The following is a 14,224-nucleotide window of genomic DNA, read 5'->3' as shown; positions in this document are numbered from 1 at the left end:
TAAATAACTTGATGCGGCTTAATTTAGCGAATAATGTATTCCTAAAATATAAAAAAATACACATCCCTGTTGCGTCGATTATACTTGTAGCAGAACACAATAGCATAGTGTATCAAGTTGAATATAATATTTTTTACATCGAGAAAATGTAATTATAGTGTCTCGGCATTTCGTTTTGATAATTCAAACAGCCGGAAGAGAACTATATTTACGAAGGTATAAGAAAAGAATTCCGAACTGTCACGGCACAAAGGTCTGACATGCTTCCCTGGTGCCATTTTGTGCCGTTTTATTTCTGTTCGAGATAGCGGCAGAAAAAGAGCGAGGAAAGAGGAGGACGAGCAGACTCGCTACAAATAGACATTTTTATCTATAAAATATTGTTTTTCCTGAAAATAATAATGGCTTTATGCTGCTAAATATGATTATTCTGAATCAAATAACATAGTAATTTGATATGAAATCTTTCTTTTCTTTTTTTATGCTAAAAACTTGTTTCGTCTAGAAATTTATGAACTTGATAATTTTCAAAGAATCAGTAATTTAAAGAGTATAATTTGAAAATAATAAATAAAATTATATAAAATAGCTAATAAAAATAGTAATATAATAATTTATAGAAATTTACATATAATTTGGATAAAAATTTATAATTATACATGTATATAATTAGAAATTTTGTTCTCACTATTTTCAGACCGAATATAAATATTGATTTAAGTGTGGCAGTTGCTGATCAATTTGTGAGAAATTGTTAGATATTAAGCATGTTTGATTTAATCGTAACTTATTCGGTTTGGCGAGGAATTCCGTCGTCGTACTTTAATTGTCTGATTACTCGAGTTGCGCTAGATAGCTCAGAACGAAGTTCAAGGAAAACTGGTAAAAGCTATACGACTATTATTGAATGCGAAACTGAAAACTCGCGTAATTTTTTCTAAAAAAAAATATTTCTGCTATAAAAGATCTATATATATAACATTTCAGAATATTTTTAAAGCACATAAATTTTAGTGTCCATTACAATATGTGTAATATGGTTATGACTCACTTCATTTATCGCATCTTAAATTTCCATAGCTATAGTGATTTCGATATTTTCGATACAAAAAATCGAGAAAACAATGATATTATGATCGCATGGTCACAAGAATGACGATCATTTCCCTTGGATACTATCTTGTTGAAATCAATGAAAATTTCGCGTGCTGAATTAAAAGTATCAATAAAAAAAATACAAGAGATATAAAATGATTTAGTTCGTTAACATTCTAGTATTTTATTAGTATTTTATCGCGGCGTCAATATCTGATGGGTTGCGACACGTGTTCTTGGAAAGGAAGTATAATCAAATACATTCCTGTCATATTTTACTCAATGCAGGTAGATATCCCTACATTCAATCCAAGTAGACCCTTAGACGTCATTAAGTCTTTACGTAGCGATATTCTTAGATCTCTATAAATCCTTGGAATTTCAGACTTTCAAATTCTTCAGTAAAAATTAATTCTAGCGTTAGAGCTAATGTTAGAGCTCATAGGTCTTATATGTTTTTAATGATTGATTGCAACATTGATAATGAAAAAAATTATTAAAGGAAATGACGACTGTATACGTACACAGAGCATATAGAATATTTGCTAAAATCGTTAGTAGAAATGCCCGCCAGGCGGACTCCAAAGGTCGAGGCACTGGTTGTAAACGCTATACGTAGACTGCAAGATGTCCAAGGCTCGACGTCGCGGGAAATTAGTAACTATATTTCCCAGGAGTACGATGTTCCTAAAGAAGATATCAGACGGCAGGTTCGAGTCGCTTTAGAACGCGGCTTGTCCTATGGAATCCTGCAGCGGTCCAGGAGGTACAAATCCGAATCGATTTATTCCTATTAATCGCTGATGGCGATTACACTTAATTAAAAGTTTAATTTGACGAGCAATTTTTGCTCGATAATACACAACGTGTATTATTTAAAAATATTTATATCGTAAAGCATTTATAGTGTTGAGTGAGATTATTCGCGTTGAAATTATCACCTGATCGAAATTTATTTGAAACGTTATAAATAATTTAATATATTTTGATTTCCCTCGAAAATTGTGTGTGTGTCGATTAAAAGAGAGACATTAAATTCGCATAATATATTGAATGTATTTAAGATATCATTTTTTTTCTGCACCACGAAAAACTCGCTTATCAATGTGCCAATGATAAAGCCGCTGGGTCAAAAATAAAGCGCAATAGATTAAGTCACGATTGCATGGAAGATACGTGACCCACTTTGTGAAAAAATATTTTGATCGCTTTGCACACACAATACTCTCACTTGATCAAATAACTGCTTTGTCATACGATGGTATAACATAATGTAGCATCGATATGACTTTTAATGTAGTCATTGAGAGAATTGAATTTAACTTTCAAATGTCGAGTAATTAAACAGAAAAGGAGGATTTTTTTTGCCATTTATAAATTATTTCTCAATATGTATACACAGTCTTTGACGATAAGAATTGTAGGAAATTTTGAATGCGAAGACGATTGTAATAATTCATAATTTATGCCAAGAAAATGACTGTTATTATTATATATATCGAAATATTTCACTGGCATTCATAGCGGATACTATTCGTGCAATCGCGATTGCCTCGGACAGTTATCGTTGGGGGATGGAACGGGTGACGGAGTGATGGAACCTTGTCCAGCTCAACCTTGGCGATTCGGCGTACGTAAGAGGAAAAGAGAAAAAGCAAGAGCAAGAAAAAGAGCGAGGGAAAGGAGAGAGAGAGAAAGGAGGGAGAAGGAAAGGAGAAGGAGAATGAGGAGGAGAAGCGCAAGCAGACGAAGAAGAAGACAAAGACGTAGAAGACCATCGCGCGTCAGACGGAGGAGAGGCAGACCTCGAAGGAGACGCAGTAGAAGAAGAAGAAGAAGGGGAGGAAGAAGGAGAAGAACGACAACCAGAAGAAGAACTAGAACGCGCACTGATCCCGGCGAGATAGAAACCGAGGCGATGGTTCCGGAATCGAGGGAAAACGAAGCTTCCAAAGACGATGCCCCGCGCAAAAGCGAAACATCCATATCCGAATATTCGGGCGAAACGCGTTTGCAAGATAATCCTCAAGATCCTCAGTCTTCAAATACGTCCGGTGACGTCTAGGGATCAGGGGAGGGCAAAGTTTCTTTCAGGAAATATATGTAAATCAATGAGCGAATTATTCATTCGTATTTTGATGCACAAAGCATTTTACACATTTAATTGTGTGAATCTTACACAGATATATTTAAATTACAATATCTAAGACAGCCTCTTATACTGTTGTAAACCCTACGCAAGTTTTGAGATCTCATGTATTTATATATGTCCTTTTACTTTAATATCTTTTATATTAATTATTATAATTGACTTTGTATAACATGTAACTTGTTGTTAATTCTTCGCGTTACGAGAAAGAAAAGGGCGCGATTTTGAGATGAGAGAAAGAGACAAAGAGAGATTAATCGAAATTACGCTGTCCATCACGTGGCATTGAAACTCGAGCCCCCTGAGAAATGACGCACGGGGCCCGCGGCGCCTGTCGACAGACCTGAACACGGCCTTGTCGGCTAATGATAGTCGCGCTAATGACGAGTCTGCACACACATGTACGCTCGCACCGCGTGACTATTTCGCCTAGCAACTCTAGGACTAGACGCAAGATGCATCGTGACGGTGTTTCGCATTGCCAGCTGTGAATGATAAGTGCGTGTTACTAGCCAACACATACGCACATCTCGAAACGCGGGCGAACGATAGTATTTTAGGGGCACATTTTTTCGACTCTCAAGAAAAAAATTCATTAATTTTTTCCAAAGATAATAATTTTCTCATGTCGGCTTTTTAAATTCGATTCCACGCGAATTTGAATTTTTTCATCAATAATTTCAAATATTCGTTTTTATATCTGATATTAGCAAAATTGAATATTCAATCTATATATTTGAGTTTAAATCTTAAATTGCATATATATTTGAATTCGAATCCTTTCATCTATCGGATATCACACACACGTATTGAATAGGGACAGGACTATCGAACGTTATTATCATATCGATTCATTATGCGTACTTCGTTCAAGGGAACTTAGGTTCAGTGAACCTGCATTCAAACGGAAAGACCGAAAGATGATTATCTATATAAACATTACGTTTATATGCAATATTGAACAATTAATAAGACAATCTAAAGTTTATTTATAGCCTGTCGTGTATTTATGTTGGCTTCGACAACATAAAAGCTATATCTCGTTACTGAAGCTACGCACTCCAATGCATAACTGTGTAATTTATATCATTATATTAATCTTTCCTTCGTATATTATCGACTGGTTAACCAACTGACTAACAGACGATGACTAATGCAGAGAATAGTTCTTGCGATGATGAATGATTAGTTGCATTGATGAATTACGTTTGAATTGATGCAATTAATGATCGTCTGTCGTTAATGCTGAATATTTTCCACAAGAAATATTATTATTAGCATTAAATGACAATTGATATTAAGTCATTGCAATTTGAACCGATCGTTCTTTAACGCAAAATAGCTTGCTCGAAAAGATTTCTTGGAAAATAAAGCGAAAAAAAATGATTATTTATTTTCCTCCGGTATAATGATAGCCTGTACCAGTGTAACGAGAGAACGTTTTATCACGAGATTAATCATGTATTGTCGTCACACTCCTCCTGCCGAACGTTAATTAAGCATTTTACACTTGTGCTTCGACAAGTGGCTGAACAGGCAAGAGGAGGGATCCGAAAACCAGTTAATTTCGGTTGTTTCAATTTTCGACCTTCCGTAGAATGATAAGAATAGTAAACAAGACCTCTGTATATATCGTAACGTCGAAAATTAAAATAATCGAGTTACGTCGTTAGAAAATTCGTGCGTCGACAACAGCGTCTGCTTGTTTGCCGATCTAATGGTGCAGATCGTTACCTTCGTTTTCCTTCAAAGAAGCGTATCGAGAGGAAGACGAATAGAGAGAGAAAGAGAGAGAAAGAGACGCGGAAAAGAGAGAGACTCGTCGTCGTTTCGCCGCGAAACCGAAAATACTCATGTCGGCCGGTATGTTGAAACCTGGCATAAGTTTTGGCGGGTTGCCAGGGAAGCGGTACTCGCTTGGAGGCCACGCCAGGCCACGAGCGATCGCCTCGACAGCCCAAATCTTTAGTTAAAGATAAAGAAGAATCGCTTCTACAAAAACGCGCATCGATCGATCGCGACGTTAACTTCGAGATATCAATCGATATTTGTTAACGTTGTATTTTTGCAACTAAAACGAGCAATTCGATGAATACGCTCGCAATAATTTCTTATCGGATACTTCAGTCGTATCTCCAACGCACACGTTTACCTGTTGACTATATAAAGCGATAGTCGTGTCTAAATTAATACTCGCTGAAACTGGAACACTACGTTCCAACTGATAAGTTTATTGTTCCGCGAACAATTTCCTAGAGAGATAAATCTTAGCTTACTCATAAGTCTCCGCGAAAGAAGAGATAATAAAATGAGGAAAAATTTATCGTTTCTTATTTTTTATTTATTAAATTCCTATGAAATATATAGCCGATATGCAATATAATCTCTTTGCAAATTTTCTCTATTCTGTCGACATTCGCAAAGTAGATGAGTACCTCGACGAGAATCGAGCAACACGTGCTAACGAGCAAAATCGCGCGGTGCTAAACGTTTCTTGAGAGAGACTCGCGGATATCGCGACAGACCTTGAAACAGTTAGAGGTGTACGAGACGAATAATCTCTCCGATTGGCCTGCGGCTAATAATAGCAAAATATAAGATATAATTTTGAGGATCATTATCATCGAACATTAAAGTGTCGTTAGTGCTTCCAACGTGTCTTCGCAAAAAAAAATTAATAGATTAAAAAGAATAAACAGAGGCAGTGAATTTGCGAAAATAAATTCTGCAGAGATATCTCAATATATATAACAAACGTGACGTCGAGAACATTTTCTCTACATGCTTTATTTTTTTATTAAAGGATTAAATTGTATTTTTGATAGAGAATTAAAATAAATAAAATAGAGAGAGCAATATACAAAAATTTTTACAATCAATTTTTTATTTCAAATAAATTATGGATTTTTAATTTAATAAATATAGATTCCTATATCGATTTCCTTTAATTCAACACGTGTTTACAAAACGCTATCGTAATCGAAGAGATCGTCATCGTAAACGGGAGAAACAAGGTAATTAACCTTTACCTTGGTCTTTGTACGATCTACCAACGACTTAGAACGGCATCGAAAACCAGCAGTTGTTGGTGAATGGCAGATGTTGGAGCCAACTTAAAACGATCAAGCGGCTATCTAATGCACCATAAAGTTGGCACTATTGTGGCTATTATTTCATTCGGAGAATAATGCCGAGGTAATCAATTGTTTCTCGTCTTTATCATATTTTTTTGACTCTAATCAAATGGAAATGATCTCGCATTGCGTCGATATATTAATCAGTCTTGACAAAATGTGAAATTTATAATCAAACATGAGATAATCTCTTGTATGGCAAAATCGTTATCAGATAAGAGCCTTGTTCATAAATTATCAAAAACACTATTTGGTAGAAGATATGTTAAACAGCAATTATACATACATACATACATACATACATACATACATACACATATATATATATATATATATATATATATATATAATTTAATATATATAAATATATATGTGTGTATAAAGTATCATGGATCGTGAAAAAAACATTGCATTAAATCGCGGAAATTGATTGATGTATAGTTGGTGTAAAATACAAATAAAGTCGATGCGATTATATATATATTTCTTCAGCTGCATCGCGAAGCAGCTCCACTATACCGCGCCATATTCGAGTTGCCGGTGCTCTTTTCTGATCTTCCAGCCTATCCATCAAACGGATTGACGTGTGTACGGTCCTGGCACGCCAAAAATAATCGTTCAACATATGTATTGTGAAAGAGCACGAGCTACAGTAGAGATCAGGACGTAATGCCGTTGCTGAGCTTTCGATGCGATTCATCTCAGCTGATAATTACCCGAAAGCGAGAAATACGACTTATCGAATATAAAGTCCTTTCGACCCGTGGTTTTTTCCAATGGTTGGGATTAACACAAGCCCGTATTTCGTCCTTAAAAAACTTATCCTTGAGATGATGATTTATGACCGCGACATATTACATTTGTCAAATTATTAAAGTTCTGATGGAATGCAGAACAATTTATCTTAATTAAGACCATAAGAATAAAAACGACTAAACATTTACTGCATTTCTTTTTTTTTTATTTTACATGTGGCAAGGGCATCTAAAATAAAGAAAAAAAAACATTTCAAGGGAAAAAAATAAAAGAAACTGTTTTCAACCAGAAATGATTGACGGTTTCTAAAATGTATGAGATTCTTAATGAGTTAGAGAGACAGATTTTATATATATAATGACACATATATATTGCTGAATAATTTTTCTAGTCGTTTCATGATTTATACGTTAAATATAGTTGGTTTCGAAAATAAATAGCTAAGACAAAAATCGTATCGAAGGTTATCTAATTTTATAGACACATATTGTAAAGTTTCGTAGATTTATCTTTTGAAAGATTTAAAAAAAACGATTATAATTATACACTATCATACATTATTATAAACTTATCAAAGTAATAATAGCTCGAGATTAAGTTTTGATCACGATATACAATAATGATAATATAAAGCTATTCATTTGCCTTGGATTTGTCTTATTGACAATGCGTAAATCTGTGATTTATTTCGCGATTCCAGACAATAAGAAAGTAACAGCGATAACTATATCGATCGTAAGAGAGTGAATGAAAAATGAAACGGCGCTTAGCACGCGCGACTTATCGGCGTCTACTTGCCGACTTGCATTTCTCGTCGTCGACAATCGTAGGGTCACTAACGATGACGTCCGCGACAGTGACCATAAGTGACATCGATCACTTACTGACGCATAGAGTTTGAAGCAAACAGCACGCCAATCTTTTATTCGAGCTAAGAAACAAATAAAAGAGGATTATTTTTCTCTCTCATTCAACCACGCCCTGTACCCTCTATAAAAATAATTACGTATACATTTTAAAATAAAAACACTTTCCATTTTAATAGATCGCGATAAGAAAAATAAAAAATCAGTATTTTTAACACACGGAACATGATAATAGGATCTTGAAATAAATATAAAGAGAGAGAATCCTCAATTAGACTCCAATTAATTTTAATTAATGTCTACGGTTCTTAATTGATAAACGTGTTTGTGAAGCGTGCATTTTATGTAGTGAACTTGCAGGAAGAGAAAAGACAAGCCAAATTAGAAATAGAGAAAGCAAATGGCAAGAACGAAGAAAGGATGGAACCGTTGGAAACAAACAAATTATGGATAAATAAAGATGTATGCCATTATACGGCGTTATTGGCCGAATTGGAAAGTCTGGGGCCTCCCTGGCTCTCTGCCCTTCTACCATTACTCTCGTTTATATCCCTCCTATTGATCGGCATAAATATACGAGGTGCAGTTTGCCTCGTCCCTTCGGGAGCCCCCGGTGCGTCTTGTTTCACGTTTCCGCATAATGTTACATCAATCAGTAATAATTTAAACATGAGCATCGGGAGCTATTAAACCCCAGTTGAACTTACATATTTCTGTCATTATAAATCAAATGAGTTCTCTAAATGTAGGCCACGATTAGAAGCTCCACTGCCTGCGTGTGAGCCTCTTAAAGTCGAGGAATGGATCTGGTCTCTATATAATTGATCGTATATATGTGTGTAATTTACATGATTTATATGTGATCCATATATGTAATTTAAAAATACTATACTAATAAAATAGGCAATCTCTCTCTTTGTACATGCATGTGCATGTAATGTCGATTTTATTAAGTATGATATTTTTGCATTACATATATAGGATCGATTTTTTATTATTATATTCATAGACTATGTATATAATGAGAGCGGATAATTGGCGCGAAGAGATCAAGATGTGAGATACTCGTGTGATGTAAAAAAAGAAGAAGTAATAATATGGTCAGATACTTGAAAAAATCACTGCATGTTATGTTACGCGCTGTGATATTCACTATCGCAATATAAGTCGTTATGAAAACCTAACGCAGCATTGTATCATAATACTGAAAATAAATAGATTCTTTCTCACTCATAAACCATCTGCATATGGATAAACGTAGAGGATTTAGTTCTTACGACGCTGCAGTATCAGAGAGTAATGCGAAGCGTTGCTGTCGTGATATATCATGCGTATGTTTGCTACATAGTATCTTTTATCAAAAAGATATCGCGACAAGGACGCATTTTTCCCCCAAACTTGATTTGCGAACAAACGAACAGAATGCCAATTGAATTCGAGGCCGAATTACTCTAGCGACGAAAGTTTAGCACATATTTTCAAGTAATATAAAAAGTAATGACTGAGGTAAAAAATTAAATCAACGAATTATATCGGTCAAATTCTGTACAATGAGTTGATTATAAAAGAAAGCGAAAGTAGCGTTAAATTTTCGTTCATTTTTATCTTCAAAACGAGATCGAAACCCACTTTAGATAATCGCATTTTGCGCAATCGGGAAAGCAATTCGAGCGGACTTCGTAATCTATCCGATGAAAGAGCTTAATACGTTTCCATATCGCTGGCCAAACTCGGAGTAAAAATTTCAAACCATCTCCCTCGCGCATACGCATCCATGTTTGATACTAATTATTTAATTTGCATTGCATTAATAATACGATTTGGTGAGAGGTAGCGAATTGGGGACGGTTTCCTGAGTCGACGAGTAACGAGTTACTTCCCATTCGGATATGCAACTAGTTTCGTGTATCACTCGTAATGAAACGAATTGCATCGCAAAAATTACATCATCCGATTGCAACTTACATCAAACGGTAACGGTGTTTCCTGGAAAACGCGTATCCGTAATTAGCCGGAAAAAAATAGATGAATTGCGAGGAATTAACTTTACGGTATTACTTTTTGTAATGTAACTGCAAAATGTATTTCTGCATTGATTTATGCAAACGTTTCTTTCCTGTTTTTCTATGTATAATGCAAAGAGAGAGAGAGGGAGAGGGAGGAGGGGAGAGAGAGAGAAAATATTACAGTGAAATTTTTATTGCGGAAATAACAAATAAAAAAAAATAAAAGAAAATAAAAAAGTTGATAATTGTGATTGAAAAAACGAATTCAATTAATTTCACTAACTTTGAATCGAGAAAAATAAAGCGATTTGATTGAATTAAATTCTGTAAAAATGTAGTTCAAAACAAGTTGAATAGAAATAGATTTTGCACAATCGATTGAATTCTTCATCTCTGAATTATAAATAAAAAATTGTTAAACCTCTTTCCACTCCTTTTTATAGAAGCTTCCTGAATTGATAATTTCATATTGATCACAAGCGATTGAACAATCTTTTTAATTACTTTTACAATATAGAACATAAATATCACGATGCAGTCAGTATTTTCAATGTGAAATGCAAAATAAATTACTCTAAAACATCTCTACTCCACTTTGATGAAAGAAAATCATTGTTGCATTTATTAGAAAAAACAAAACGAAAAGAGGGAGAAATGAAAGACCGAAAATGCAAAATATTTTGAATCAATCCCTGATATCGAGGATTAGAAAATTTATAAATTCGGAATAAATTGTCATCGATTACTCTCGAGTCAACTATTTCATCTCCCTTACTGAAAGACGTTGAAACACCATCGCGTGGCTTCCCTTCGGGCTTCTCAGCTATGTCGTACGAGATTAGTCGCCTCACGCTCGCGCTCCGCCGAAGCGAAGCGGAATCGAGCGTGTAGGTTGGATATGTTCGTGGCGAGGTAAGGCTGGCAGCGCGTCACGTGGTGCGCCACGGGGTCTAAACGAGGTTAATCGGCAGACTAGCAGCGTCGGCGCATCGACGACGAGCACACGCTTCGTCGTCTCCCGTGACTCCTCTCTTTTTCCCCGTTCCTCACTCTCTCTCTTTATTTCCTCTCTCTCTCCCTCTCTGTCTTTATCCGTTCCTCTCTCGTATTCTCGCCTCTCGCCCTTTGCACTTTGGTTCTCCTTGGCAGTCGCGTGATCCGATAATGGGAAGAAGCGCGAGTTCCCGTAGCTCCCGATACGCGGAGTCGCGCACTCGAGAAATTCAAATGCAGTCGCGTCGAATATTCAAACTCGACGTGCGTGCCACGCACAATGCGCTCGCGTGATCGCCGCTAGTCCGCGCTGTGATAGCTGCGTGTTTGCGCGTATTTCGAAGTGGACGGGTATTTCTCGAAAGCGCAACCGGCGCGAGGCGGCGGTTAGCGCGAAAATCACGTGCTCGCGAGCGACCGGCGAACGACGAGCGTGACACGCGCCGCGAATGCAAAATGAGCTGACGTTACCCGCGCGCGCGCGCGCGCGCAACTCCTTTTCTCGGGAATCGTTTCGGCTCAAACTCGAGCTTTGAGAAAGCTCGAGCCCACGGAAAGGAAAGGGAGAGGCGAGCCGGAGAACGGAGAACGTTTGCGAATCCGTCGCGACCATCGCCGCGGAAAGGTCGCGTTCCGCGCGAAATCGCTCGACACGCGCGCGTTACACGCGCGCGATTCGATGATTCGCGGATCGTTGCAATTGGCCGAGCACTTACCGATCAGCGGAAATATGCTGGGCTGGTCGAGCAGCGACTTGAGACTGTTTTCGACGAGAGTGGGAGAGGAGCGGTCCTTGTCACTCATTTCACGCACTGCGCCACGAAGCCTACTTAGCGCACACCTCGGGGCCTATATCGCCGCGGCACACACGCGAGGATACACTCGATGGCACACACCGCGCACGACTGTAGATAGATAGATAGATAGATAGATAGAGAGAAGAAGGCACGGAACGGAACGGAGCGGAGCGGAGCGGATCGGCGCGAGAGACAGACGGACGCGAGTCGAAAGAGCGGAATCGACAAACTGGCGACGACGGAGAGAACGACGGGGAGAAAAAGACAGACGGATAGGTACGGGCAGGGATATGTACGGGTATTTTCCTCGCGATGGTACACACGCGACGAGCGTTGTACGCGCGCGCTTGGTCGTCTCCTCGCCGAGACAGGCACGATCGAAAAATATACGGCGGTACCAGCAGCGGACTCGGACCGGTCTTGCGCCCGCGGAGGAGAGGCCTATCGCCCGTCGCCGAACCTCTCGCCTCGCCGTCGCGTTGCTCTCCCGCACTATCTCTATCGGTGGATTCCCTGTACCCGCTCCTCTGGGCGCGTTAAAATAAACGCGGAGCGCTGGCCCCGTGCTTGGCGGTGCTCTTGAAAATCAATCTAAAAGTGGCTCGCCTCGTGGCGCGATCTCCTGGCCGACTAGCGGACCGAGTGCCGTTTCGAGCCTGCCGACGCCTGCCGCACTGATAACGAGCACCCGACCCTTGCCTTGCCTTGCCTTGCCTTGTCGAGAGTCGAGAGCCGAGAGCCGAGGGCCGAGTGTGCTCGCCTCGCCTGTCTCAGCGTTATCAGACTGCGCGCGCAGCCGCGACCCCGCTCTCTCGCCGCGATCCCGCATTAACGGGGCCGCAACGCGACGCCGCATCGCGCCAGAAACCCGACGCCGATCGGTGCCGAATTGGATTGTGCCTCCGACTCTTCGATCGCAATTGCTTCGTCTCCGCGAAATTTCGGATTCCGCGAGGGATCGACTCTTCGGGTTGCTCCCCTTTTTTTCTCCGTCGTCCGTCTTTTGCGCGATGGTCGTCGAACGATCGACGTCGGGGGACGGGAGTAGATATTTACGCATATGTATGAAGGAAAGGTTTATTAAAGCGATGATTGCGTTGTGCGACGTCGAACACTAGGAGGCTTGAATGTGTCGTGTAGACGTATTCGAGATACGTGTCGATACGATTTTTGTGTCCGCCTCCGATAAAGTGGATCTTTACGAGTGCGTGTTTACGGATATCGGGGTCATTTGTGGTCATCTCTTTCAGATTTCCGTTCCAAACGACAACCAAGATTAAAGAAATGACCCGATTTGTCCGTAAATTCGACAATTATCGCAAAACGCGTGTGACATTATGAATGAATCTCTCTCTCTCTCTCGTTATATTTTTTCCTTATTTTTTGCGATTTTATTTATACTGCACTTTGAATATTGTTATAGCATGAAAGATTGAACAGTTGGATTTTGACAAAAGTTCTCCTCTTTTCATATCAAGACTGTCATCCATTTAACGATAAAATTTTTTAAATTTAGATTATCTTGTTGGTTCAATAATGTGATTAAAAAATCTCTTAAATATTATAGCGATCTTCTTGATGAAAACTCGAAATTCTTGGATGAATCAAATCTATTTTTTGTATCTATGTATCTACGTATGTTGATATATTTAGCTATATATGAGTTTAGATATCAATCTATCTCGGTTATTTGAAAAAAATACCCTCTGTATGTCATAATGTCCTATCTCGATAAGCGCTATCATTTCATGTAAATTAAAGTCATTTGACGCGCGTTAAATCTTCGTAGATAAGATAATTAGAACTCCTATCTCGGATAAAAAATGCGTTTGGATACATGCCTGTATGTCTGGTTGCTGCCTGCAGCTTTTCTTTTCTCTGCTAGATGTCTGTAGCGCTCAGTTTCTCTTATAAAGATATGTGTTAGGGAGTACCGTACATACTCCTGCGTTGTAAAGTAAACTTAAGAGAAAAGTGTATTACTTGTTTTGTGAACATATTAGCCTAATAATAGGCATGTACCTGATGGCTAAACTTCTTTTCTTTTTTGCCAATAAATAAAAAAATAAAGATATGTGTGTGCGCGTGTGTGTGTATATATATATATATATATATATATATATATATATATATATATATATATATATATATATATATATATATAATATGGAATATAAAAAAATGTTTTTTGCATAATCACAAGATAATAATTTCAAACACATAAGGCTGGAAAATATAAAATAATATTCTATAATTAATAATTATTTATATTTTTTACGTTATTTATTTCTTAATGAATTATGCAAATTTAATAAAAACCATTTAATATAATTATATTAAAATATAACAATAATAAATATGAAAGAGATTTGTGTAGAAAAGCAAAAGTAAGATATGGAAAATGCAAAAAATCAAAACGCATGGCATA

The 14,224-nt window shown here is 37.8% G+C and overlaps 3 protein-coding genes and 1 long non-coding RNA gene across 9 annotated transcripts in view; 2 read left to right on the top strand and 2 right to left on the bottom strand.

The window, feature by feature from the left end:
- Window positions 1-12,551, bottom strand: part of LOC145973141 (thyrotroph embryonic factor) — a 66,907-nt gene extending 54,356 nt beyond the window's left edge. The window contains exon 1 of one of the 4 annotated variants that reach the window (XM_083102364.1): window positions 11,716-12,551. In XM_083102364.1, the coding sequence (XP_082958490.1) occupies window positions 11,716-11,803 (88 nt within the window). In that variant the 5' untranslated portion in view covers window positions 11,804-12,551. The remainder of the gene's footprint in view (window positions 1-11,715) is intronic. The other 3 variants (XM_083102366.1, XM_083102368.1, XM_083102369.1) reach the window with 3 other exon arrangements.
- Window positions 1-14,224, top strand: part of LOC145973151 (uncharacterized) — a 174,525-nt gene that overhangs the window by 80,554 nt on the left and 79,747 nt on the right. The gene's annotated exons all lie outside the window — the stretch shown is intronic.
- LOC145973145 (uncharacterized) lies at window positions 1,157-3,423 on the top strand. 3 transcript variants are annotated; one of them, XM_083102378.1, is made up of 3 exons: window positions 1,157-1,383; window positions 1,657-1,861; window positions 2,620-3,423. In XM_083102378.1, the coding sequence occupies exons 2-3, from the start codon at window positions 1,659-1,661 to the stop codon at window positions 3,158-3,160; spliced, it is 744 nt and encodes a 247-aa protein (XP_082958504.1). In that variant the 5' UTR covers window positions 1,157-1,383; window positions 1,657-1,658; the 3' UTR covers window positions 3,161-3,423. The 3 variants fall into 3 exon arrangements, with proteins under 3 accessions (XP_082958504.1, XP_082958503.1, XP_082958505.1); XM_083102377.1 differs by having other exon boundaries at window positions 1,654-1,861; XM_083102379.1 differs by having other exon boundaries at window positions 1,598-1,861.
- On the bottom strand, window positions 7,504-11,703 carry LOC145973153 (uncharacterized). Its single transcript, XR_014439377.1, has 2 exons — window positions 10,782-11,703; window positions 7,504-8,065 (listed from the first exon to the last, which is right to left on the bottom strand). It is a non-coding gene; the product is annotated as an uncharacterized LOC145973153 (long non-coding RNA).

This window comes from Camponotus vicinus, unplaced genomic scaffold, assembly GCF_025532165.1.
Source record: "Camponotus vicinus isolate PSW18456_S1 unplaced genomic scaffold, iyCamVici1.0 SCAF_6, whole genome shotgun sequence".
In the NCBI taxonomy this organism is placed as follows: Eukaryota; Metazoa; Arthropoda; class Insecta; order Hymenoptera; family Formicidae; genus Camponotus; species Camponotus vicinus.
Note: the sequence above shows the minus strand (reverse complement) of the source record. Positions and strands in the feature narration are given on the sequence as shown.